General features: G+C 36.0%; 1 protein-coding gene and 1 long non-coding RNA gene across 24 annotated transcripts in view; one reads left to right on the plus strand and one right to left on the minus strand.

The window, feature by feature from the left end:
* The window catches only part of LOC107971183 (uncharacterized), a 215,356-nt gene that overhangs the window by 152,005 nt on the left and 38,250 nt on the right, over window positions 1-25,101 (plus strand). The gene's annotated exons all lie outside the window — the stretch shown is intronic.
* MBNL3 (muscleblind like splicing regulator 3) overlaps window positions 1,909-25,101 on the minus strand; it is a 118,713-nt gene continuing 95,520 nt past the window's right edge. For 9 of the 23 annotated variants that reach the window (XM_063804067.1, XM_063804073.1, XM_063804074.1 and 6 more), the window contains 6 exons: window positions 22,037-22,228; window positions 20,739-20,975; window positions 16,562-16,712; window positions 14,560-14,595; window positions 12,075-12,169; window positions 1,909-9,575 (listed from right to left, as the gene is read on the minus strand). In XM_063804067.1, coding sequence (XP_063660137.1) covers window positions 9,564-9,575; window positions 12,075-12,169; window positions 14,560-14,595; window positions 16,562-16,712; window positions 20,739-20,975; window positions 22,037-22,228 — 723 coding nt within the window. In that variant the 3' untranslated portion in view covers window positions 1,909-9,563. Of the gene's footprint in view, window positions 9,576-11,255; window positions 11,330-12,074; window positions 12,170-14,559; window positions 14,596-16,561; window positions 16,713-20,738; window positions 20,976-22,036; window positions 22,229-25,101 lie in introns of all 23 variants that reach the window. The other 14 variants (XM_009439640.4, XM_009439637.5, XM_009439641.5 and 11 more) reach the window with 4 other exon arrangements.

Genomic DNA, 25,101 nt, shown 5'->3' on the forward strand with positions numbered 1-25,101 from the left:
TCCTGCCTAAGGGAGTAGTGTAAGTCAGGCACTGAACAGAAAAGCTGGGAAGGTTTAGTTAAATGCGCATTTCTAGTACAGGAAAGAGCCAAGTAGAAAATCAGAGAATGTGTGTCCATCTGTTAAAGTTTAACAAATATAGGCTTTAAATTACTCCAGAATTATAATCATACCTCAGGCCTGTCATTGTATCATGCCCTCTACAGATGATGACCATGGGAATGGATTCTGGTCAGTGGAATTTTAGGATGTTCACTATCTATTCAGTATTTTAGGTTCATTATCGTATCAGAACTTTCCTGATAATAACAAAATTACGAGAGTCTTCATTTTTTGGCCTTCCTGATGTGGTGAATGACTGCATTGCTTATAGGAATTCCATCTCTGCGCCTAAACACTGAGATTCAATGCCTAGAAGTTTGCTTAAGTAAAACATATTTCCCTTATCTATGCATGTAGGTGTCTGATATTTGCCCATTGGAAAGTCATGCCTTTTTAAATGTGAACACTTCCAGGACAGGCAGTATACTAAATACGGCCATTCTTGAACACCATAGGGTAATTTGTCTCCTAGATCTCAACTATGAGCAGTTCTCCATAGTCTGAGAAGCCCAACAGGAAAGCACTTAAGGGGAAAAGTCCAGATCTATCAGAGGAAACAGGCCTGATAAGTTGCTATCATGAGGATTTTCCAGGGCCAGAGGCCACCATGAGGGATGAGAAAAGGATGCTGTGAAAAGAATTTGAAAAGTACCCAAGACAAACTTGGTTTACATCTGTTTTTGCCTGTGGGTCAACTTTCTTCCAGCCAATAGAAACTCCAAGTCTCCAATTTGATGATGGTCGGGAATGCTTGCCCTGAATTCTTACCTAACATTCAGCAGCCTCAAAGAGAAAGACATTAACTGAATTCTGAAGAGGACTAAGACCTCTTGTAAATGTCTATATACTGAACTGTTTTTAGTGCTGGTATTATCAGACTCACAGAAACACCTACAAAACATTAAACGGCTCAAAGTGGGCTTATCAAGAAATGCCATCATGGGAACCACCTTAGAAATAGTAAAACAGGGCACAAGGGGCAAGAGAACTATGTATAGGGCAGCTGACACTTGACAAGGACCCAACCTCCTCCCTGACCCTCTTCACTGTTAAGAGACACATCAGTAATACTATGCTCTGCCATAGCCTCTGATCTAAACTCTCTTCACCGCAGTTTTCTATCAGCCCAACTCCAGAACAGTGGTCAATGCAGAGAAGTTCCAGATTCGCATTTTTGAAGCATTTTGAAATAAGGCAGAATAAAGTATTACTAAATTACATTTACTTTCTTAAAGAACAAAAATGATCATCCTTTTATTACTGTGCCATTTGTTGAAGATAACCAATTTTAAGTGAGAGAAAACATTTTAATGGAAAAATTCATGCATCTCATTGTTATGAAATGATTGATGCCCATCTGGAAAGTATGAAATAAACAACACTGGTTTCATATGTTACACTAGGGATGCAGGATAGACATGAATAACTGGGAAAGAGAAACTTCTAATAATGTATCTTAGACTATGCCTCAGGATTTCTGAGGCACAAGAGAAACTAGTAAGCATTCTCTCAAAATTTTAAGTATTCTTTTATTAAAATAGAAGTGTTTTTCTTGTGTCAGTAACTTCAATCTTATAAGAGTAATAGGTCTAACACAACGGATATATTATCTACATAATTCAAAATACTGATGGTATATTTGGAAATAAATTTACTCTATGTATGAAATATAACATTGAGCCAAATCAGAAATTTAAATTTCATTTTAGAATTACTAAATATTAGGATTAATATACTAGAGCATGAATAGCCTTCAAGTGAACTCCTAATGTGTGAATATGGATTCATAAAAAAAGACATAACCAAGAAGTTTATGCATTTTATTAGAAGAACAAAAAATAAACAGAAGTAGCATACTAAAATGAGCTGCATAATGTGCACTTTTAAACATAAACAAGCACTACAGCACTATAACTTGAAAAAAAATCAAAGCATCTGCAGTTGAGGGAATGAGCTATTGCATTTTGGAGGAAAAATACTATGGGAAGAGTTGGTACTCATGAAATATTCTGGTCATTATTTAAATATGTTACACATGGCTAATAATTTTCTTATATATATTTTTAATCGCCATTTTCCACCCAAATTATGTGCCTCCATTTTTCACATTATTCCAAATTGTTGTTATATGAATGCACAAAGTTAGTCCTTTAAAAAAGAATATATTTAGGAAAATCCTTCAAAAGTTTTTTAATTTAAATCATTGTAATTTGGGAGCATGGGGACAAATGGCTCATTTTCTGTTAAAGCAGCAACAATAATATTAAAATATTATTAATATTATAATATTAAAATAATATTAAAATATTAATAAATAAGTTTATTTTGAAAAGGGCATTCATTCCCATAATCCAGTGATATGATGGTCATATCATTCTCTCAACTGCTAGACACAAAAGACATAGCAACAAAGTAATTTGTTTCCATCACTAACAAATAGCATCTCTACACAGAAATAAAGCTCTGGAACCATGCAGTTTTATGACAGATAAATCTTTAGGTTGTGTGTTTTCAGAGAAAAAAGCACTGCTTAATAGGTTACTTTTAGGTCTTGTTACAGAGGTATTTTTTTAAAAACTAATATGATGTAGATGCCTAGCAAGGATTTTGCAATATCTGCAAAGAGCTGCGACTTATTTCATAGTCATACATTTTTTTTTACATATACCATAATTGTGGATGGATTCTATTTAAAGATAAAATTTCTCTTCAATAATCCAGCTTTTGAGTATTAGTGATTCTCTTACAGGCAAGAACAAGTAGAAGGGCTGGAAACTGCACAAATTAGTCAAACTAAATACTTTCTTGAGGTTAGTAATAGAGGGCTTTTTTTGGGGGGGGGCCTCAGTTACATCCATTTGTTTTACTTAATTCCCCAATTTGTCTTATTTATTGAAACACAGCCTCTATGTTGAAACTCCAGAGTATGACCCCGTGGCTGTCAGCATGCACACCATGCCATCTATTCATGGGGTATCTTTTGTGATGCTTCTACAGTTATTCCTACTAATTTATAGGTGATTTTTCCTGACTTAAAATGTCATATCTCTATTGACCTTAGAAAAATACATTCTTGAATCTGGCATATTCACAAAGAAATGTCCATATCAGTACATAGGTTAAATTGGGAAATTATGTTGGAGATAAGGCTGAAGTTGGAGTTCCTAACTACAGAATGAAGGAATGCTTACATTTTATATCAATGGAAATGCTGGTCAGATTGTCAGGCTGTTTGTTGTATGGCTAACTCTAAGTGATTATGGGCTGAGGGAAAAGAAAATTCTAGCCAACTGGCCCTGAGGTATTGGACAACTGTAAGGCTTGGATTGCTTTCTGGCTTTGGCTTATTTTTCTTTCTCTGTAAATGAGAACTATCAAAACGAGTAGCAATACCAACTCCACCAACCCCAGGATGGGCTCCTTCTCTAGGTACTACAAGTACCTGTGGTGATCAAATGCTTAACCTTTCTAACCTTGACCTCTTCTAGGCCTCATTGCCTGGGGGCAAAAAGAAAGTTAACTGGCTATCTATAGGTGGCGTGGGAGCTAAAATTGGCAGAGATGGTCAGATTGAAACATTGTCTTCCAGCTCCTGTGTTACGTAAGATTTTGGCTGGTTCTCTTCTGTTTAGTTAAAACAAAACAGTGGGAGGCTGAAGTGGCACAGTTAACTACTTTGTAATCTGGTAAAGGTAGGTCAGAAAACAGCTTCCACTGAACAGGTATAATGTAAATGAAGCCAGTTATAAAGTTGTGCCAGGAGCATTTTTTTTCCCTTTGTTGAAGGGAATGAACTGCCCTATGCTGGCCATCCTTAACTGTTAAATATCATCTTTCAATGGTTACCGATTTGGTTTTGGTTACTGGATCTTAAAGGAGGAACAATGGTCAACATTAACAATTTGTCGCTTAAATACCTATTAATTGATAAACATTTTAACTGACACATATATCAGCTGATCACTTTCTGTGAAAGATGAAATCTGATTCTATCATAACGGTAATATCTATCTTGTAATACATGAGGTATTTCACTGCTTACAACCACTGAAAAAGGAAAACTTGTTCTAGAAACTGCCCGGTGTGTGTGTGTGCGTGTGTGTGCGCACGTGTGTGTGTGTTTATAGGGGGGATTAATTTAAAAAGCAAACAATCTTTGCTAATTATCTTGTTAAAAGATGAAGTTATTCTACTCTTGTTCAGTGCTGTTAGCTGAGGCTGACCTGTTACCTGTTACTAGCCTTCTCTTTTGGTGACCTGTAGCAAACTAGAAAGCCTCCATAACAGCAAAGCAACATTATGCTTTAGTTAAGTCTTAGAGCAAAAACACCCTCCTTTTCAAAGCCTTAGAAATAACTCTCTCTTACTAACTTTTCCACTATTATCACAGACTTCTTACATTTAAAAAAAGCTCCAAGGATTGCTTTCATGGGCTATGTACATAAGTGCAAAAAAGGTGTGTCTCACACATCCGCACCCTAACTGAGACAGTCAATTAACTGCAGCATATGTTTCTTAAACACTGTTAAGGGGTCATTCCACAGTATCTTTATGTATAGTTTTAAAAATATGAATTAATTTCAAAAGAGGCTTTAGTCATACATTAATCCTCATATAGCTATATTTGCTCATGTAATTCCAGAAAACAGAATTTTTGCAGCTACAGCTATGCCACTTGAATGGGGTAATTTTGAATTAAGTTATAAAAAAAGTTAGGTAATGTATTAAAAATGCAATGATTGCGTTTTGAAGTCTAAATACTGTGGAATAACCCTATCCACACAACAAATTCTATAAACTATAAAGCCTGATTCTAGAATCCATGTGTTATAAACTTTTTCACAAAAAGTCACACAAGGACACAAATTCAGCTTTTATATATGGGCCTTTGGGATTAAAAAAGAACCCAACCATGTCTGTTTTCATAGTTTTGAGCTGTATTTTCTACAGGCTCATACTGTCACAAATCACCTATAGTTTACAAGTAAAATGTTCACATACACAAATGTCTAAAGGTAGCCATGTTGTAATTTTGTTGCCAAAGCAACAACTAAATATAATTAGATAACAATTATTATTTGTATATAAAGTTAAATTTGTTCTTAAATTGTGAACTGTAAAGGATAGTTTTGGACTATAATCTGTATCTTGTCATACTTCAGTGTCAGTTCAGAACCTAGCTAGGCGGGTAGAATCCATGCAGTAAAAGCTTAAACTTTCTTTAACTTTCCTTTGAAATTAAATTGATTAGTTACTTAGAGCTACAAAAAAGCAATAAAATGAAACCTTAAAGATGAACAATAAGAAAAATGAAAATATGGTACCAATTAGTGAGTTATATTTACAGTTTGATTAGGCTAGTAACTAAATTTACAAAAAAAGTTGTTATACTCTTGGACATGCTATTTATTCTAGTGCCTTCTACAGGCACTGGTTAAACAAGGCTACTGTCTTAGTATATCTATTCATCAGAATTGGGAAATCAGATTTCCCTCATAAATTTTGCCTATTTCTGTTTCAATGTATGTGAAATGTATTTGAGAGAAAAATAATGAGGATTTCAGTTTCTAATCATTCTGTACCTCATAGCCTACCCTACAGACTAAAGGAACTCGGAAAACTTGTGGCTGCATTTTACCTAAGAGCATCCTTATCTATACTCTGCAAAGAGGGGGACAAAGAACCAAATAACATTTCAAGTAGCACATTAACTTTCTCTCTTATTTAATAAAATGTAATGTAAATGTCATTCCTTATTCAGATATCACTATGCTTATTGGTAATGCTACTTAAAACAGATTCAAGTTGCAAAGATTAATTTCATTCAGTTTCTGCTGATGGTAGGGAGGAGGTACTTGCTTTTTCCCAAATTGGAGAGCCGGTGAGCTGAGGCCCTCCCATTAGTGAACACCACCTGGTGGTATAGGACAACACTTATGGCAAGATCAAAGTGCTTCAGCATGTTCAAAAACGGATGAAAAAAATTGATGGAGTAGAGAGAAGATGACTTTCCACATCATGATTAACTACAAATTAAAGCCTCTGATCTAGAAAAGTGAAATGAAATGCCACAGCTGGTTGTGGAATCATGCTCCAATTACAAAAGTAAATACTGTATTTAAATAGCAATTTTATGAATCCATTTATTTTAATTTAATCTTAATCCCTCTTTAAAATATACGTATGTTATGGTCACATAGTACTTTTTAAAAAAGTTGACACTACTAAAACCCTCTTAAAGATAACTTTTAGATTATTTTCTCTGTATACATGACCCGTTTTATCCAAGTTTCAGCACTCTTGCATATTTTTTGCAAAAGGATGAGAAAAATGGACAAAAACAATAAATTTGGATAAATAGAGGCCCCTGTAAAATACAAAGCTTATAAAATGTTAACTAAGAATCATAAGTGATTAGAATTTTATATATACAATTCATCCAGTAAATTTTTGTTTAGAGTCACTGATTAGTTTTGTGACTTGTCTTTTTAAATGGAAATTTATAGTCTAATGACTTATCTTTCTTCTTTTCTTTTCTTGAATAAAGATAATTTGAATAAGTCATTGCACATCTAGTTTAAAGAGTGCTATCTTAAAATTGTATTTTTTTCTCAAAACTCTATTGAATTTGATCAAAACTTTAGGGCTTTGAGCTTTCTTTCCTTAAGTTCATTTAGAAAACAACTTTTAAAATGCCAACAATGTAGAAAATTGTGGCACCAAAAATACAATGGCCCTAAATACCCCTCACGGAACCTTTTACTTTAAGGTAAGTCATTGTTAATGTCTTCCAGTGCTTAACGCAACATGAAAACAGCTGTACTCTAGGTCTATTATCTATGGTTTATGTATATCTTTGCCCAAAGTTGAAAAAGTTAAGTGAGACAGTTCACTGCATGCAGATGTCAAACTACACAAAAGTTCATTTTGCACAAAAAAGTTCTTGTCTCCTTTAAGGAATATATCCAGACTAGCTCAGGTGCATCCCTCCTGGATTCATGTAATCAGATCTGCCCTTCTGGAGAGGCACTGGCACGGATCATACAAAACTCAGTTCCATACATGATGAATTTCAAAAAGGCATACACTACTTTCTTCTATAGCAATGTTAAGATTTCAGAAACAGAAATTAACTGGTTCAAAGAGTCCATAGGTAAAGGTCAGGACAACTCTTGATCTCTAATTCCACGCAACATTGTCAACAGCTGACAATGACTCAATACAAGCAAGGCTGTTTGTTTAGAAAGCACTGTTGATCAGGATTTGGATGGATAATTAAGATCAACAGAGTATCAATTCCCAGAAAGCTAATTTTGCTCTCTTGTATTCTGAGCCAAATGGGTCTGCTTTGGAAGAGAGCATCAAATGTTCTGAAGCAAAAACAATGTGAAAAGGAGGAACAATGGGAAGCAGGAGATATTTCTGGGTCCCACAATGGCTAAGGTAGCCTTGGGCAAGTCATATGCCCCTGGATTCAGTTCCATCAACTATAAAAAGGATTTTGCTAATTCCATTGTTCTGTGATTCAAACACTTCTAGCCAGCTTAAGGTATCCTCAATCAGATTTGCTTTTTACTTGTCATTTTCATGAAGGAGAAAAACCATTATATATATATATATATGTATATGATGGTTTTATACTTTCTGGTGGAAGAGCACCTATTTACTAGAAAATATTAAATCTATTACTTGATGTAAAATGTCACGTGTTTCCACCACTGTATAATAACATTAATAAATGAGTAGAGTGGATGAGATATGTCACACACCACAGGAATTATTTGGTTGTAAAATTCTTTCATAAATATTAGTAATGTGAACTCAGCTGAGCTCTGTGGAGTATAGCCACTCTGTCTCATTCAAAGGGTGATAAAACCCTCTCTATTGTCATTTTCAAACATATATAAAGGCAAACGAATCCAAACAAGCATAAAAGAGGCTTGGTTATGATGTGAGAGGGTCTGATGTTAAAGTTTGGGCAGGGGGACACTTGCCATATATCACAGGTGCTTTCTCCTTCACTGAACTGTTTAACAAAACGAAACTCAGTTGAACCGAAGCTAAAGACAACTACAACCATCTTTCCCAGTTCTTTTGAATAAATCAAGGAATAATTGTAAGTGCTTCCCTGTTCCCTGTCCTAGCCATTTCTCCAAGCCTGTACTCAGGCTCCCTCTGTGATCAACAGAGAAGACTGTCCATTTGGGGAGGAAAGTCCTCATTTGCAACCAATTCTCTTTCACCCTGACTGACTTTTGCTAGATTGCATCTTACTTGTTATTCAAAGAGTAGTCTAAAGAGCATGAGCCATTTGCATTTGGAAAATGGCATTTGTGTAAAAGGTGACATTGCCATGGTTTTACACACTTTCCTCCAGTACGTAAAAACTATCTCCATGCCCCCATCTCTCCGTTTGATTTATAACTTGTAATTAGCATATTTTTAAGCTCCCAAGTACCAGTTTCTCAGCTGAAGATGACAAATGGCTCAGTTTTAGACACTCAACTTAGGAGATGGGATTCTCAAGCCACACACACAAAAAATCTAATGAGCACTTTACATAATTTTTAGTATAAATGCTGAGAAATTCATTTAAAGGTAAAGTCTTATTTGCCAAGCTATTTAAGAAGAGTGAATTAGGGGATAATGTTTTATGAAGTTCTCTGCTTTGTGCAGGTAATTATTTCTCTCTTTAAAAAATCTAGTAATTTGATTGTATTATGCAACATCAGATCTGCAGGTACAAATTATACACATGCATGTTAATGAGCAGGTTTTGTGCACATTCAAAAGTGAGGCGTTTTAAATGTCAGTCCCAAGAAACCTACAGAAATATTCTAAAGAGAGCATATTTGCATGAACCTGTCATGTTCTTAAGCACATATACTTCTGTTCCCCACTAATAACACTTTAGTTGAAATCAAACACCACACATATACAGCAAAACACTACAGTATGTAAAAACCTAACACAGCACAACACAATACAACACAAGAAATGGTACTGAATATATTTGTTACATCCTGAATCAACCCAATAGACTATCTTGTAAACAAAATAGTAAGGTAACACTTCAAAAACAGATGAACAATTTATCCACCAAGAATGTATATAGTAAGCCAAAAGCTCACTGTGGAAATACACTTAGCATGGTTATTAGAAAATCACAAAGAGTAATGTAACAAGTTACCAAATTTTATGGTCATGTTCTGCTTGATAATTCAAATAGGATGGATGGTTGGTAGTTACTAGTTTTCTATTTGTGTTGTTTTAACATCTCCATTGATTTTTAATGCTTTATTTTTTATTTGAATTTGCTGGCTGGCAGGTTTGCTTTGCTTAATACATTGACTGCAACACGCTTATTGTTGTGTTGGTAGAATAAGACATACGAGAATATATATAGAAAGGCCATATGGAGGTTTCCATGGAAAGATTCTGATACTCCATAACTCTGCTGTTCAGAATTTCAGCTGAAATGGAAAAAAAAAAGAAAGAAAGAAAGAGTGAGAAATATTGAAAGGTTATTGAAGGAAGAGTCAGGAGAGTGTGGTGGGTCTTGTTCCAGTTCTGTCTGTTAACAGTGCCAAAATATCCCCAATCTGAATTTCAGATTGAAATGGGGCTTTTGAGAATGATCATGAAAGAACCATATATCTATGATAGTCTATGATACCCTTTGAGTGCTAATGTGGAGAACTGTCCTAACAGAGATGCAATCCAATGTTTAAGGCATTATCTATCTACTTTTTGTTGAACATACACCCATGTGTCCACCTTTCAACAGGCATGTACTGAGAAAACATGTTTGATACCAAACATTTTGAAATATGCAAATATTAAATACACTTTCAACTTTTTCTCTGAATGTTTTAGAGCCATGCAGAAATAGCCTACCTGTGAAGTCTGGGTATTGTATTGTACAAAATTACATTTTTGAACTTTAGAGGAATTTTTAGCACCTATTACATATTGAAGTGATTATGTTCTGCCAAATATCTCTACATTTCTAACAAAATCAAGCAAGAAGGAATCACTCTTCCCTAACATGCTCTGTTGGAAAGTTAATTTGACAACTTGTGGTTACCTTGACGTAAAGCAGCCCATGAAAGTTGGGCAAGTGTTGGCAAAACCTACATTATCATGTTTAGTGCTATTTCCAAGTTGCCACTATCCCAAATGACACCTCTGGAAACAATGACAATTTATAGCTCCTTCAGTTATCCCATGTGCTCAAAGGTGCCTTTTAAAATCCTTCCTTATGATTGAGGAGACCTATTTATTTAATGTCCAGTCGGCTATCTGCTCTGTCCAGAACACTTAGTGTTCTAAGCCCGTGTGTCCTCAGCAGGAAAGAAGGGCTAGCTGGGGTCTGGGGAACTAGTTCACGAGGGAACAGAACTGCTGCCTCCTTCAACCAAATGACACACTCCAGGTGTGAGAACTTCAAACTTTCGATGATGAAGGTATGCAATTCAGAGTTGGTACACTATTTTAGTAAGTCCCTAGAATTAATTAAAATACCTAGGAGTCTTAAGTGGCTTCAGAAGTCACATGTTCTTAAGTGAATGATTGCTTAAAAAAGTGTGTGCCATGATGGGCACCAGGCAAAGAGGAGATTGAGGGTGAAGGAGAAAAAAAAAATCCCACAACAACAAAAATTTTAAAAAAGAGACATGATTGGAATGAAAATAATGACTCAGTTACTAAACTATGTCACTCAAAATTCAATACAATATCACATGACAGGCATAGTGCTTACTGTGTTTAACATAATCATATCAGTCAAATCCTGAAAATTCTTGTTTGATCTTCAAAAAAAATGAAGCTATAAAATGGTTAAAGAATTACAACTCAAAAGTAATCTGTGCCTCTGGCTAACAAATTATATATTCCTTTAATAATAGGAAAACATTTAAGAATGTGTTAGCTCATTGAGAAAATACAGTACCAGCTGTCATTGCCATATAAAAAATATTGCATATTTGCACTCACATTTCAATTTGGAAAATTTATAATGTGTAAATCAAGCTCTACATCACAAGCAATGTCTATGAATGAAAATATTTACGAAAGCCTTTTAGAAGTGCAATTGTGTAAATAAAATATGTAGCCTATAAATATTATTTATATTAATACTGAAGGAAACTTACTGTTCTACTGGGAACTTCTACATCTGTGAAATAAACATGCTGCTATTCAGTTCATCTATTGATAATTGGGGTATCTATAGTAGTAAAAAAGATTTTAGATTAAAATAGTTTCTTGGGAGAATTCTGTTTATGTTGTTATATATGTGGATCTTTTAGTCTATAAGCATGGTTCCCACTTTAATAAGGCAAAATGGCCCTAATACTATACAATAATTATTGTATGTATCTCCTTATAATTTCAAGACTCCCCCCAAACTTATAATCTGCCTTGTGAACTCTGCCTAGAAATACCTAAAGCAAATAAAAATCAAAACAACAAGCACATCTAATGTCCATATGAGAAGGAACTTCTGATGTAATCACTGCGAAATGATAAGGATATCCATGTCTTGGAAAGAAATGTGATATTTTGTTTTCTCTCCAGTGGATCTGAAGGTAAAGGTGATGACTGTACTAAGCCAAAGTTTAAACACAATAATCAAAAATGGCAGTGAAATAAATTCTCTTGACCAATGAGGAAGCATTTAAGTAATATTAAGTATATACATTTGAGGATTGGTGTGTTACCAGTAATTAAATATAGAATATCAAGAGCAACATCTGGTAACCAATTAAAAATGAGCAAAACTCCTCTGATTCATCTTGGGATGAATAGCAAAGCACATATAGCATTCTAGAATATACACAAAAATAAAAATTCTAAATGTGACAATGGCTTAAGAAACACATAAGAATCTCACCAATCCAAAAAGCATATACTGTGCATTACCAAAACATTGTAGTTATCTTGATCTGAACAGCTTAAATAAATGGCCAAACCTGATTGCCTGTAGTTGGTGCAGCGAACGGAACGCTGGTGGCAGGTGTTGTTGCTGCAGACACAGTGGTAGGTGTAGCACCGTGCATCATGGGTACTTTCAGTTGAAAACCATAGAAGCAACACACGGGAGGGTAGAGGATTTATGCAACCATGACATTTACGATGGAATGAGGTGTGGTAGGTATCACAGCAACAAGCCATGTGACATCATAACGACGAATACATCAGGGTGTTCATGCAATCACAGTCAGTGCAAAGCAACACAGCATGGAAGGGGGTAAAATTAAAAAGAGAAAAGGGGAAAGCCAATTATAGTTACCAATATGGAAAATGGAACCATTCTCAACATTTAGTAAGTTTTTGAGCAGAATCCCATTGTAGTTTACTCAAAAGGCTAAATTTTCAGAAGGGGCTATAATGAATGCATATGAAAACAAAAATCCAATGTTACAAGGGCTATCTATCTGAAGCTAGTTAAGCAGACAAGTAACTGGACTGCGCATTCAAAATGGAATTAAGGAATCATAAATTGGAATTTAGGTTCACTGACTTATGGACATGAATGCCGTCACTAGATTTGCAGGTGCAAACAGGCAGTTATATGTATACTTACCTGATCTGCATGCAAAGACATGGTAGATAGACTGGTTGGTATGTGGTAGGGGAGCAGATATGAAGAATACAGTGGACTATGCATGCAGGTTTTTAAGTACACCTCTGGCAAACTCCTGGGAAACTTTGGCCATTTATCAAACAAATACATGGAGTACTTCACAGTAAATCTTGTCTTCACAGCAACTATTATAGCTACAATGGTTAGCAGCTGTGAAATCTCTTGCAGGATGTTTTATCTTTGCCTTTTCTAGTTTCTATCTCATTTAGAAAGCTTTTTGGGTGCTTTCTGATGTCTAGCTCATTTCAGAAAGCAAACCAGGGAATTAATGTGTGAATGGCAATGTGTGAATGGCAAGCATGCATATGTAATAATTTATCATGTCTACATCAATTAAATTCAGATTTTCTGAAAGTCTACAGAGAAAATGAATGGCCAGAGAAAAATTAACATGTGCAATGTCATAGAAACTGAAAATGTACCCCAAATGGTGATTAACAGAAACTCCATAGTTATCCCTTCCATTTATCTCTAGTTACCCATTACCCAGAGCCATCCCTGTTGTCTCATATGCCAATTCTAAAAACACTCTTGTTTTCCCTTTGGGATTGCAGCAATTGTACAGGAAGCAGACCCACTAAAGAATGCAGTTTGCATTCCTAAGCAAAGCTCTGAAGGTGAAAGGACAAGAGAGCATCTTCAAGAAAACTGTCACAAAACATGAAGGCAAAGACACATTTCTCAAACTTGCAGAAGTCTGTTCTAATTGTACACATTATGATTCAAAGGTATACATATTGTGCTCCTGTTGGTATTAATGGAAATGTTTATTAATTCCTACAGAAGACAGTCAAACCCTCAGTAACAGGGGCCTCACCTCCATTCCCAGGGTTCAGATCTCACTATGTTAGTGAGTGCTGCTACTATGTGGTTGTCATTTTGAACTTTATTCTCAAGAAGCCTGTTAGTAGTGCTTTTGGGGCTCTGCATCTATTCTGGTCCACCAAGGTGACAAAGGTCAATTTGTTGCAAACTCTCAAAAGGGATGGGATGGCCTGGATTGATGTGAGACGGTAGAGTGGGACGGGTTGGGATCATTTCTCCTTGCATAGAACAGAGCTATTTTCTCCTGGTCTGTTCCTTGTGCCCATGAGGACTGTAGGAGCTGTGAACTCCCCATTCCTTTCTCATGCTCTTCAGTATTAGTGCTGTATAAAATGGTTTAGAGATGGCTATCATATTGTGTTAGTGGCTAACAAAAGGATCTGTGTGCAACTGCTTGTTAAAAATCACGTAACACTCAAAGAGTCATTTTGAAATGATTCTGTTGTGCCTAGCTTCTGTGCCAATGGTGCTTCAGGCTAGAACACTACAGGATTCATTACAGAACACTGCAGAATCCTCTGGCTTTGCTGAACTCATCCTCTCGCAACATAGGAACATTGAATGCTTTAAGTCGTATAGATAACTTTTTCAGGTGGGAATTGTTTCATTGTACTTGACAAGTTATACATTTTAAGTATTTTACAATTTTTAAATAATACATGTTAAGCAAAGAACAAAACTGCCCAGTCTGGCTAGTTTCAAATATTGTAAAAGAAACGATTTTTTAATATTTCAGTTGCTGTTGTTAGGGTAGAAATAGAGAAATGACAGGGCCAGTATTTGGCCACAGTGGCAACCAACTAGGACTTGAGAAAGTAGGACTATTTTGATGCTACAAAGACATAAAACAGAAAGCACCATGTTAAACCTTAACATACTCAGAAAATTTCCAGCCACATCTTTCAGTCATTCATCTTTCATAGTCACAACAGAAAAACACATTTTTTCAGATTAGAAAATGTTGATAATTTTTGTAGAAAACCTACCAATATTTGAAGCGGGTGCCATGCACAGTATTGGCCCTGTACACCATGCAGAAAAGCGTGGAAAGTAAAGAAAAGAGATATTTGATTATTAAGGATTTACTGATAGAAATACATTTTAACAGAAAGATTATTTCTTTGCAATATCAATTACTCAGCACATGCAAGTCCAACAATCTCCCATGTTTACAATTACAGATTAGTTTTAAGGTCACAAACCCAGGTAATCAAAATAATTCTTGGATTCTTAGGTACAAAATGAGCTATAATTTTTCTTTAAAAGAATTAACTCACTTAAATTACATATTTATTGTGGACAAATACATCCTAAATAATTTTTATAATAAGAGAATTTTAATTTATTACACATATCATTTTCTAAATATGCTCCAGAATCTCGTATCTGGTGTCCGTGTTTCTATTTAGAGTATTAATCTGTTAACACTGTCTCCTCCACTGTCTCATAGTCAATAGGACTTGACTATGAATATATGGCAAAGAGGTTCCATTAAGAGAGACCTCTTAGCTGGACAGGCTTTTATGTTGCTACTAATTAAGGGAAAGGGAATTTTTCTGACATTTTTGCTTATGAAACTAGATTTTATGTTGGCCAAATCTGGCAAAAAATTCAAACTTGGAAACAAAGTAACTGTAGTATTAAGAAAAACTATGATGAACAGCATACATTTTATTATATTCAACCACCTTGACTAGACTTCCAGGGCTACTGAATTCATTCCACAGCTATAATACAAATCGGAAGTAGCCAAGGTAGAGTGATCTAATGTGTAGGTAAATTACCACAATTTTTGAAGAAAAAAATGCTAGGAATAAAGTCATGTCAACTCATACTGGTTTTCTCTTTTACTCTGTAGACATTATGTGTGTTTTTCTTAGGTTGGGAGAAAATATCTAAATTATTAGATATCAGTAGTTACTTATTATAAGGGATGTAAGAAAGTGCTGAAGAATTCCATATTTCCTCTCAGAAACTATCGTATAAATGTATACAAATTGTATAATTTAAATGATGGCATGAAGGACTGCTGTGGCTAGTAACTGAAGACTGGTGTTTTATGGTACCTTTCAAAATTAATTAACTGATTAATTTACTAGTTAACCAATAAGTTTTCTCAAGTCCGGGTATTAACAAGGATTTCTAAATTATTTTTTAAAACATATGTTATTTTCATTTAGAAATAGTTTCCAATCTTGGGCATTTACCATTGTGTCAAAAAAAAAAAAAAAAGGAAAAAAAAAACTGCTGTACTCTCAATGGTTAGAATTTTCAATTTATTCCTAAGAGACTATATGCTCATTCTTAAACTACTAAACCACTGGAAGAAAATTAATTTCCCCCCAATATATGATATCTAATTGAACAAATTTCTGGCTTAACATTTTCTATTCAATTTCATGTAAAACAGGCTATTAGATATAGCTGAATGTAGGAGATAACAAAATATGCTGCAAAATGTCAGAAAATATAAACTGCTATGTATTTTATATTAACTGATTCAGGAGTTACAGGCTAAAACTATCTGTTTAATCTATATTATACTATATTATGCACTTAGGGTAGTTTTATTTTAACTACCTTTGGCATATCAAAGACATATTGACAACGCATTTCCATAATATCGAAGCTGGGAGTTTTTGCCTTTTTTTTTTGACAGCACTCTACTGTCTGTGACAGTGATACCTAAGAGTCAAGGAATTAGTTTGAGACTGAACCAAGTGAATTAATCATAAGCAAAAACCAACAAATGCTAAAAATAAAAATGTTGATACTTTTTCCTAGTTTGATTTCAAACCATGAATTTTCATGAATTATAGAAAAACAAGTAGTTCTAGATACTAGCAGATAAGCATAACTTCCTTGTTTTATTTTTAATCAAAACACATGTCGACAGTCCTCCTATACAAGCTCTTTGAAAGCTGTTTTGCATTGTATACATTCACAACATCACCAAACTCGCTGCAGTGCCTAGAGCTGTGTTCTCACCTGCAGGGATAAATGCCGGCTGTGGGAGCTGCAGGTTAGTCAGAGCCTGTTGGCAGTGGAAAACAGTGGGATTAAAGACCGGGGTGGCACCATTGGGCTTTTCCAGTGCTGATCTCTTTGGTATCAGTTGCAGTGTACCAGGCTGCAGGGCCTGTGGGGGGAGAGATGGTACTAGTACTAGAGAAAGTAACAAATGTACTCAAACCAAGCAAGCACCAGTCATATAAGGTATTTCCTGGGAATCCTCCGTAAGGGTATCCATTGGGCAAGACACTGGATAAGCAGTGGCCCCACAGCAAGGTAACCAAATGCAGAGATAAGGGGGTTCACAGCCGTGTACAGTGGCTCACGCCTGTAATCCCAGCACTTTGGGAGGCTGAGACCAGCAGATTGTTTGAGCTTAGGAGTTTGAGACCAGCCCGGGCAATATGGCAAAACCCCATCTCTGAAAAAACAGAAAAAGTAGCCAGGCATGGTGGTGCATGCCTGTGGTCCCAGCTACTTGGGAGGCTGAGGCAGGAGGATTGCTTGAGCCCAGGACGTCAAGACTGCAGTGAGCTGAGACCACACCACTGCACTCCAGCCTGAGTGACAGAGCAAGAGCCTGTCTCAAGAAAAAAAAAAAAAAAAAAAAAGGTAGTCCAACTACATGAGCAGTAGTGCAAAACAGAAAAAAAATGCAAAAACAAAAAAGGTTTTCAACTTCACTAATTTAGACCTCATTTGGGCAGGATATGACAGAAAGCTACTACAGTAAACAATAATTTATAATTAATATCTCAGGGATACTCATCTTTGAATCTATAAAAATGAGATTAGCAGAAGCAACAGATATAGCAGGAAAGAGATTTCTGCCTGTTAAAACTCCAATACAGATCTAGGACATAAATGGCATATAGGTGATAAAACAGATGTTGGTAGATCAGAGTCTGACACTGTCACCCCATAAAATAAAATCCAGTTTATACAAAGACTTCAGGTTCAAGTCCTATAATTATATATTTCCTAACTAACATGTAAGGAAAAAGCAAATGAATATTTCCTCCCCCACGACCTACCTCACGCAGGTACTATGTAGATAGTTAGCAAAATATATGCAGTTCTTATTTATAGAGGCTTGCTGTCCATTTCGGTATGTACCATTTGCTTTGTTAAGTTCTTGTAAGGTTTAATTCTAAAACCTATTAGCATTTTTAAACCATCCTTTCATGTCTACAGTTCTTTCAAAATCCCACTGTGCTTATAATACTCAGTGAAACTTGCCCCTGGATCAGATTCTTTGGAGAAGTTTAACATTACTTTACATTTTTTTTTTCTCAGCAAATTGCACGTTACTTAAAAAACATGTCCCAGCAACAACAATTAGGTATGCTCCAAATTCTTAAGGAAACAGGAATGCTTGTGTTGAGTAACTATCCTACCATGTGTCCAAAAGGGTAATGCCATGACCTCGTTCCTGTGGATAACAAGGGTCTCAAGGTATCTCTATTTTCTTTTGGGAACTCTACTGTCAGTGCACACACTGTGACAGATCTGCTTTTCATTTCACCTAAATAAAGAAAAGCATGCTAGAAGAGTGAGATAAAATAAACTGAGTAGCTTTAGAGATATAAAATTTCCAAATTTATCCCAGCAGACCAGATGGCAAAGGTCAGGACTAAAATCATAAACCATAAAACAAAATCTATCATTTCGAATGCCTTTTATTACCATTGGGAGAAAATGGTTTTGCTGAACATTTTAACTAAGACAGAAGACCTACTTATCTGGTTGTTAAAAAGATTTCCCTTTGGTATAAATGGGGAGTGTCCCCTTCTCTTGAAAGTTGGCAGCATGGTATGATCTTCAGAACCAGTTATGTTCCCTAGTAAACTACAAATTGGGGTGAAACCTAGATGAACATTCAACAGGTAGACGCTGGTAAGGTAGTACTGCTTGTTTATTTATGGCTGGGGTTTATCCTGATGGGTCACTGCCCAGTTCCAATTGGGTGGTGATTGTACTATTAAACTCATAAACCTGCCGAAGAGGTGTGAGACTGTGGATGAACTAAGTATCAACCCTTTATGTCTCTCTCTCTTTTTTTTTAAATACAAGCTGCTTTCTGTGAACTCAACCTGAGCTATATCCATGAACAAGGTAAAAATGTCTCTTTTATAAAGCATGTCCACTATGAATCATTAAAAATATAAAAAGCTTGAATTTCTTCATGAAGCCCTCCTTTATTTAATCTTACCTCTATCAAATTCTTATGAGCCAACTTGATCTCACTGCTAAGACCCTGCTGTGATCAGTTACTTAAAAGGGAATTTTATATTGATATTCACAAGTAACAATTGAAGGCCTATGATATAATATTTAGCTCTCTACGTGGAAATTTGAGGCTGACTTGTAACCTATGCATTCTATCAAACACACTCAAATAATCAGAAATGGACAGATGCATATGAAGCTATTTTCATAGCTTATAATTACCCCTTCAAAAGTATTTAAGACAAAAAGAATTTGGTAAAGTCTTTTTTAACATTCATTAACAGATTATGCTGTTCAGATCAAGGGAGAAAGTAAGTTTGTTCTACTTTGGTGCTCAGATCCTTCACGATGTAATGAGTTCAGTTCTGACAAAAAGTGGAGCCAGTCCAAAAATGGTACTGTGTCCTTGAAACCATAAACTACCAGGAAAAGTGGGAGAAATTTGCAGTATTTGGCTTAGACAGGAGACATGAGATTCACTCTCACTTGGAATAGGGACTGACTTCTTTTGTGAAGTTCCAGTTGCAGCAAGATAAATTTCAACTCAGTATGAGGAAAACCTTCTTAATAGGGATGTTTGAAAATAAGTGTCTCTCTGTTGTGAATAGGCAAAGTCTCTGTCATGGGAGTCCAAACTATGAATGTTTGTGAGGAGATTTAGCTCACAGTGCATCTCCTGGGCTTCAGGGTCATGTCAGTGCTTTTTCCACACCCAGGGAACATGAGGTTTCCTGTGGGTTTTGTCCTTTACTGGGGCTGTTATGCCTTATTACACAAGGAAAGGTCCAGGGAGAAAAAGAAAGACATAGCAAGCAGCACATCAAAACAACGGACAGCTGTGGCAAACTTAAGTCACGAGAATTCCTGGTTCTCAGTGATCACACTGCAGTGTTACACAAATATTTTTCCTGCTTCCTACCTTTCAGTATTACTAAGCAGCACTAACTGTTCCCCCAAAACTGGCTTTCTACAGCAACTTAAAAGTCAGGACTCTGGGCTGCGCACGGTAGCTCATGCCTGTAATCCCAGCACTTTGGGAGGTTGAGGCAGGAGGATCACCTGAGATCAGAAGTTCAAGACCAGCCTGGCCAACATGGTGAAACCCGGCCTCTATAAAAACTACAAAAATTAGCCAGAAGCAGTGGTGCACGCCTCTAGTCCCAGCTACTCAGGAGGCTAAGGCTAGAGAATTGCTTGAACCTGGGAGGCGGAGGTTACAGTGAGCTGAGATCACGCCACTGCACCCTAGCCTGGGCAACAGAGTGAGACTCCATCTCAAAACAAACAACAACAACAAAAAACACACAACCACCCCCACAAAACAAAACAAAACAAAACAACAACAACAACAACAACAACAACAAAAAACCCAAAGTCAGGCCTCTGCTCCCAATCACGTAGAAATTTCCCCCCAGACTAAGCAGGCTGCTGTCCTTGATACTATGCCTCTAGAGAGGAAAAGTGGCCTTAACCTTTAGGAAATTACAACCTACTTAATACCCTATCTTTTAAGTGCTGTGTTTTTGAAAGGCATTAAGGATGTTAGTAGCAAAGGGCCCATGAAAGTGGCTCACAGAGCAGAGGCAACTTTCTGCCTCTCTAGGATATTGAGGGTAGTGAAACTATAAAAGCACTCAAAAATAACTTACTGTTTAAAGTATATAATTTACCCTTACTCTGAAAATGGGAGAAAGAGCACAGTAGGTTAAAAGCATTAGTAAGGCTTTTAAATAATTATCTTTAGAAAATCTTAGTAAATAAAGTAGAATAAATAGGTTCTTTCTTTTCCAGCTTATAACCTTGACTGTTCATATTAAGGTCCTCTCATGACCATCCATGAGTATGGTTACAGGATATTAGACAAATTGAGAAATATACAAAGCATTTACTCTGAAACAGGCCACAAGTGCAGGCCTTTTCTTACCATGGCAGAGGCAGCTGAATGGTTCATCTGGTGATGAGCTGCCTTGAGTCTGGCTTGCAAGTGTGCAGGAGGATGAAAGTACTTGCATTTCTCCCGCGAGCATCGACCTTTGATGTAATCCATGCAGATTGTCACAGTATTATCACTCGCTTCAATCATGGAAGCATCAGTAGGGTGAGCATAGCGGCAATCATTCTCCCCACGGGTACAATTTCCACGCTGAAATTCTCGGCAAACCTTAGAACACACACATGCACATACACACGCATCACACTGATGACTGGAAGCTGACTGGCTTTTATTTATTTTGCTAGTGAATGTAACAGTAATTATATATACATTGAATATATTATGTGTGAACAAATCTAAAAAGATAAAGAATAATGTAAAGCCATATTCACTATGAGATATAAACAGACAGAATTTCTATTCCCAGAAAAAAATTCTATTCTCCCCAAAAGGAGGTTGTCCTTACATTGAAATAAAAATGTTTTAAAAAGTATTACTGAAAACCAGTTTTAATTCTCCAGTTAATACACAGCCTTAAGCATAATTAGTGTTTTTTTAAGTCCAAGATGAGTCTTTATCACACCATAATGCACTGGTTTTCCAAAGTCAACTTGTGAACCATAACTGAGTTATATGTACAATCAGATTATATTACAATACATTACTAGGCATTTAAGCGGCTGCAAATGGAGCTGACTTTGTAAGGAAAGACTAGTTATTTCAATGTACAAAGAATAACAATAGAAGAATGAAGGACTTCAATAAATCAAAAAGCTGTTTGAAATTTCTTTCAGATTTTCTTTTCTTAGGCATCGGGGTTATTTACTGCCTAGCACATCACCCTCAAAATGGAGAAAAAAGTTGAGGCACTATGAGACTAATTTACCTTCTGTGTTCATATAGCTTTACATTCTGCAATCGTAGAGAGTTATATTGTCTACTTTTTTCCCACTTTGATTATTCTAGCAAGTAGAGACTCATTAACAAATATAGTAATCTGTTTCTGAAAGCTGGAGCCTAGGTAAAAGGAACATTCCCACAGAAGCTTCCTGTGCCATTGCACAGTCTATGGCTGGGTACACTTAACATATTGTTTGACCTACCATACAGGTGAATCAATGCACTTTATAACAAGGTATGATTGCAGTACTAAAATGTTTAACAACCCTATAAGCTAAGAAATTTGGGTTCTCTTATTTAAAACACAACACACTGGGCTCTGAGAATACTGCTTTATGTGTAAGGTTAATATCTATTCTACAGGTATTTATATATATGTTCACAAATACCTCCAGTTTATCTGAACGCATCAGTTTTGGGCCAACAGCTCCTGGCATTGCAAGAGGTGGGTTTCCAGGAATCAGAACAGGTGTATTTGGTACAAGTTCTGCAGGAACGAGACCCATCCCAGGATGTGGTATGTAAGGATTGAAAGCCATGGGAGGATTAGCTGGAAGTGATGGAGTCATAGGAAAAGAACCCTGTATGTTTAAAAGAGAAAAAAAGATGTTAGAGGTAAAGATTCTTCCTGTCATTACACAAAGAGGTATTTTTTCAGAAACATCAAAATTACTTATGCCACATCAAAATTTACTATTGTTTTCTTCTGATTTATTTTTAGCCTCATACTAATTCCCATAGAGGAGTTGCTTTTAAACCAACAAATCTCTTTACGTAGTAACTTTATTGGTAAGCTCATAAAATAAGCCACATGATTTTAACAGTCATGAATTATCCAAATTAAATCTCACTGCTAGTCTGTTCCAAATGTGTTTCCTCCAACTCTTTCTTTATTCCCTAAAAACCATGTCACCAATGACATTACACATATGGACAATCTTCTTTGTTTCCTTACACAGGCATGGCCTTTGCATTCAGTCCCTTTCCTTCCTCTTTCCTCTTCACCATCAATACTGCTTGGCTGTAAGGCTGCCTGTCCTACCACAGGCCCCACCTGTACTACCAAATACTGGCTGTGCTTCTGTCTTCCTGGCCCACTGACAATTATGGAACACAGCAAGGAGTTGAGGAAGAAAGTGATAAATTAGAAAAAGTGAGTGCTTTAATATCTACCTAAAATGAGTTTAGTATGGTCCATTATATTTTGTTATTTTTTTAAATCAGAGGTCCTGTTTTTTAAATTTTTATGTGTACATAGTAGGTATCTATATTTATAGGGTACATGAGATATTTTGATACAGGCATACTGTGTGTAATAATCACATCAGGGTAAATGGAGTATCTATCACCTCAAGCATTTATCATTCCTTGGTGTCACAAACACTCTAATTATACTCTTTTAGTTATTTTTAAGTGTACAAGAAATTATTGTTTACTGTAGTCATCCTAGAGGTCCCGTTTCACAAGCTAATCTGACTTGCCTAGCCTTGTCTTTATCCAGGGGGCCAGATGATATTCATAGTTCAAAAGAAGGCACTAAAAATGCTACAAGAATCCCTGTTAGGCAGGAAGAGATAAGATAACAGGATTATATGGTACACAAACTAGAGTAACTTGTAAAAAAAAAAACCTCAGAAATGCAAAAAGCTATTACTGCTTTTTCTATTTTCAAAGATCCTGGACTCAAAAAGTTTAATATGTGTATTTCCTTTATTATCTGTTGCCATATTATTTATCACTTTGCTGTTTTCCAGTTTGTTCCACATGTGGGTATCTTTTCTTGTCAATGTGGTTTTATTCCTTTGATAGTTCTCATCTCCCCTATAGTACCCAACACTTAGTGAATGACTGGTTGACAGATATACTCAATGATACATTTTAAAAGCTTAATGAATGAATAATAAATCATGACTAAATGTAGTATATTTCTAATAATGACTCTACAAGTTAGTTATTATGAAACTGGTGGTGTCTCATTGTGTATTACTAATTGCATGTGTTCCTTCTTGCTTTATAAAATTTTTTCACTTGAAAAAACCCCCGAATCTGTTGCATTTGCCAAACTGTGCCCATACCTGCTAAGTCACATTAATAGAAACAAGTCTAAATACAAATTGTGGAATATAAAGTGAAGGGCAATGTATACTCATTGCCTCACCCCCACACAGACTTGAAATTGTCACCCACACAGCATTCCAAGAAGACTCTGTTATAAACCATATTCAGCTTAGAAGGAAGCACTCCCGCATTAGCATTCTACCTTAGATGAGTTTATCAAATTAGCTGATTGGGACATTAGGAAGGGCAGAAAGAATCTGGCACCAAAAAACTGGCAAGACTCACGAGGGTGAGTAGGAAAGACATGGTTGCCAAGAGCCTTAAGTGGAAAGGGAACGCCAGGTACCAGGAAAGATGATGGTGCAGTCAGGAGAAGGACTCTAAAGTCTGGGGGCAAATAGCCAAGGGCTGACCCAGTCTAACTAGCTCTTATGATGTAATAGACTACAGGAATACGGGATACTTGTCATGGAATGAGATGTGAAGCTCAGGAACTAGCTGATGTGACATGATTTTATATAATGAGAAGGAAATCTTCTGGAAACAGCCACCCAGGCATGCTTCCGCAATAAGGCAGACTTTATCAATGTAATGATTCATAGTTGTCTCAAGATCACCAAGAATCTCTGATGAGAAAAACTCCATTTTTGAAGCACACGATAGTGCTCTTCACTTGACTTTTCGTTGTCTCTGACTTTCCTGGTAAATTTCTCACTGAAGCCACCAGCCCATTCTCCTGCATACTTTTTGCTCTTGCCTTTTACAAAAATGAGCAGGACCATTATTGCATCTATTAATTTTTGAACTGAAAGAAAGACCTGGAGGTGGGTGAATTTTCCAGATTAAAAAGTTATTAATCACTAATAAATGCTGATCAATCAACAATATTGAAGCCTAATGTATTTGAAAGCAATGCTTTCTGTTTATGGTAGCTTTTTACTTCTGTAATTTTTTTCTTTTCTTTTTTGAGGTGACTCACCAGGGAAATTCTCCTAGCTAAGTTCTGCTTTCTTTGGAATACTTTTAAACTGTCTTAGGTTTGTTATATGCTCCAAGTGTATGGAAAAAAAGGCTATAAATTAATGATTGGTCTACATATAAAATGTAAAGGGCTTACTGAAAGTATTTAGATTTTTCTAAGGCTTCACCACAAACTATGCTATCTTTAGATCTTAAAATTAGTATCCTAGCTCTTATAACTATTTCCTCCTTGAGTATGAAATGCATTCTATAACACTGTTTATTGAGAAGAAGCAAGCTATCCCATTCTCAATACTGGGGCAGAGGCAGGAACTCCTGAGTGGCTTATTTATTTTCAGTTGGACATTTCTGTTTTCTCACCACTACCTCTGCCCCAGGGTAACTACTCCATTTCATGAATTTGAACATTCAAGGG

This window comes from Pan troglodytes, chromosome X (assembly GCF_028858775.2).
Source record: "Pan troglodytes isolate AG18354 chromosome X, NHGRI_mPanTro3-v2.0_pri, whole genome shotgun sequence".
Lineage (NCBI taxonomy): Eukaryota > Metazoa > Chordata > Mammalia > Primates > Hominidae > Pan > Pan troglodytes.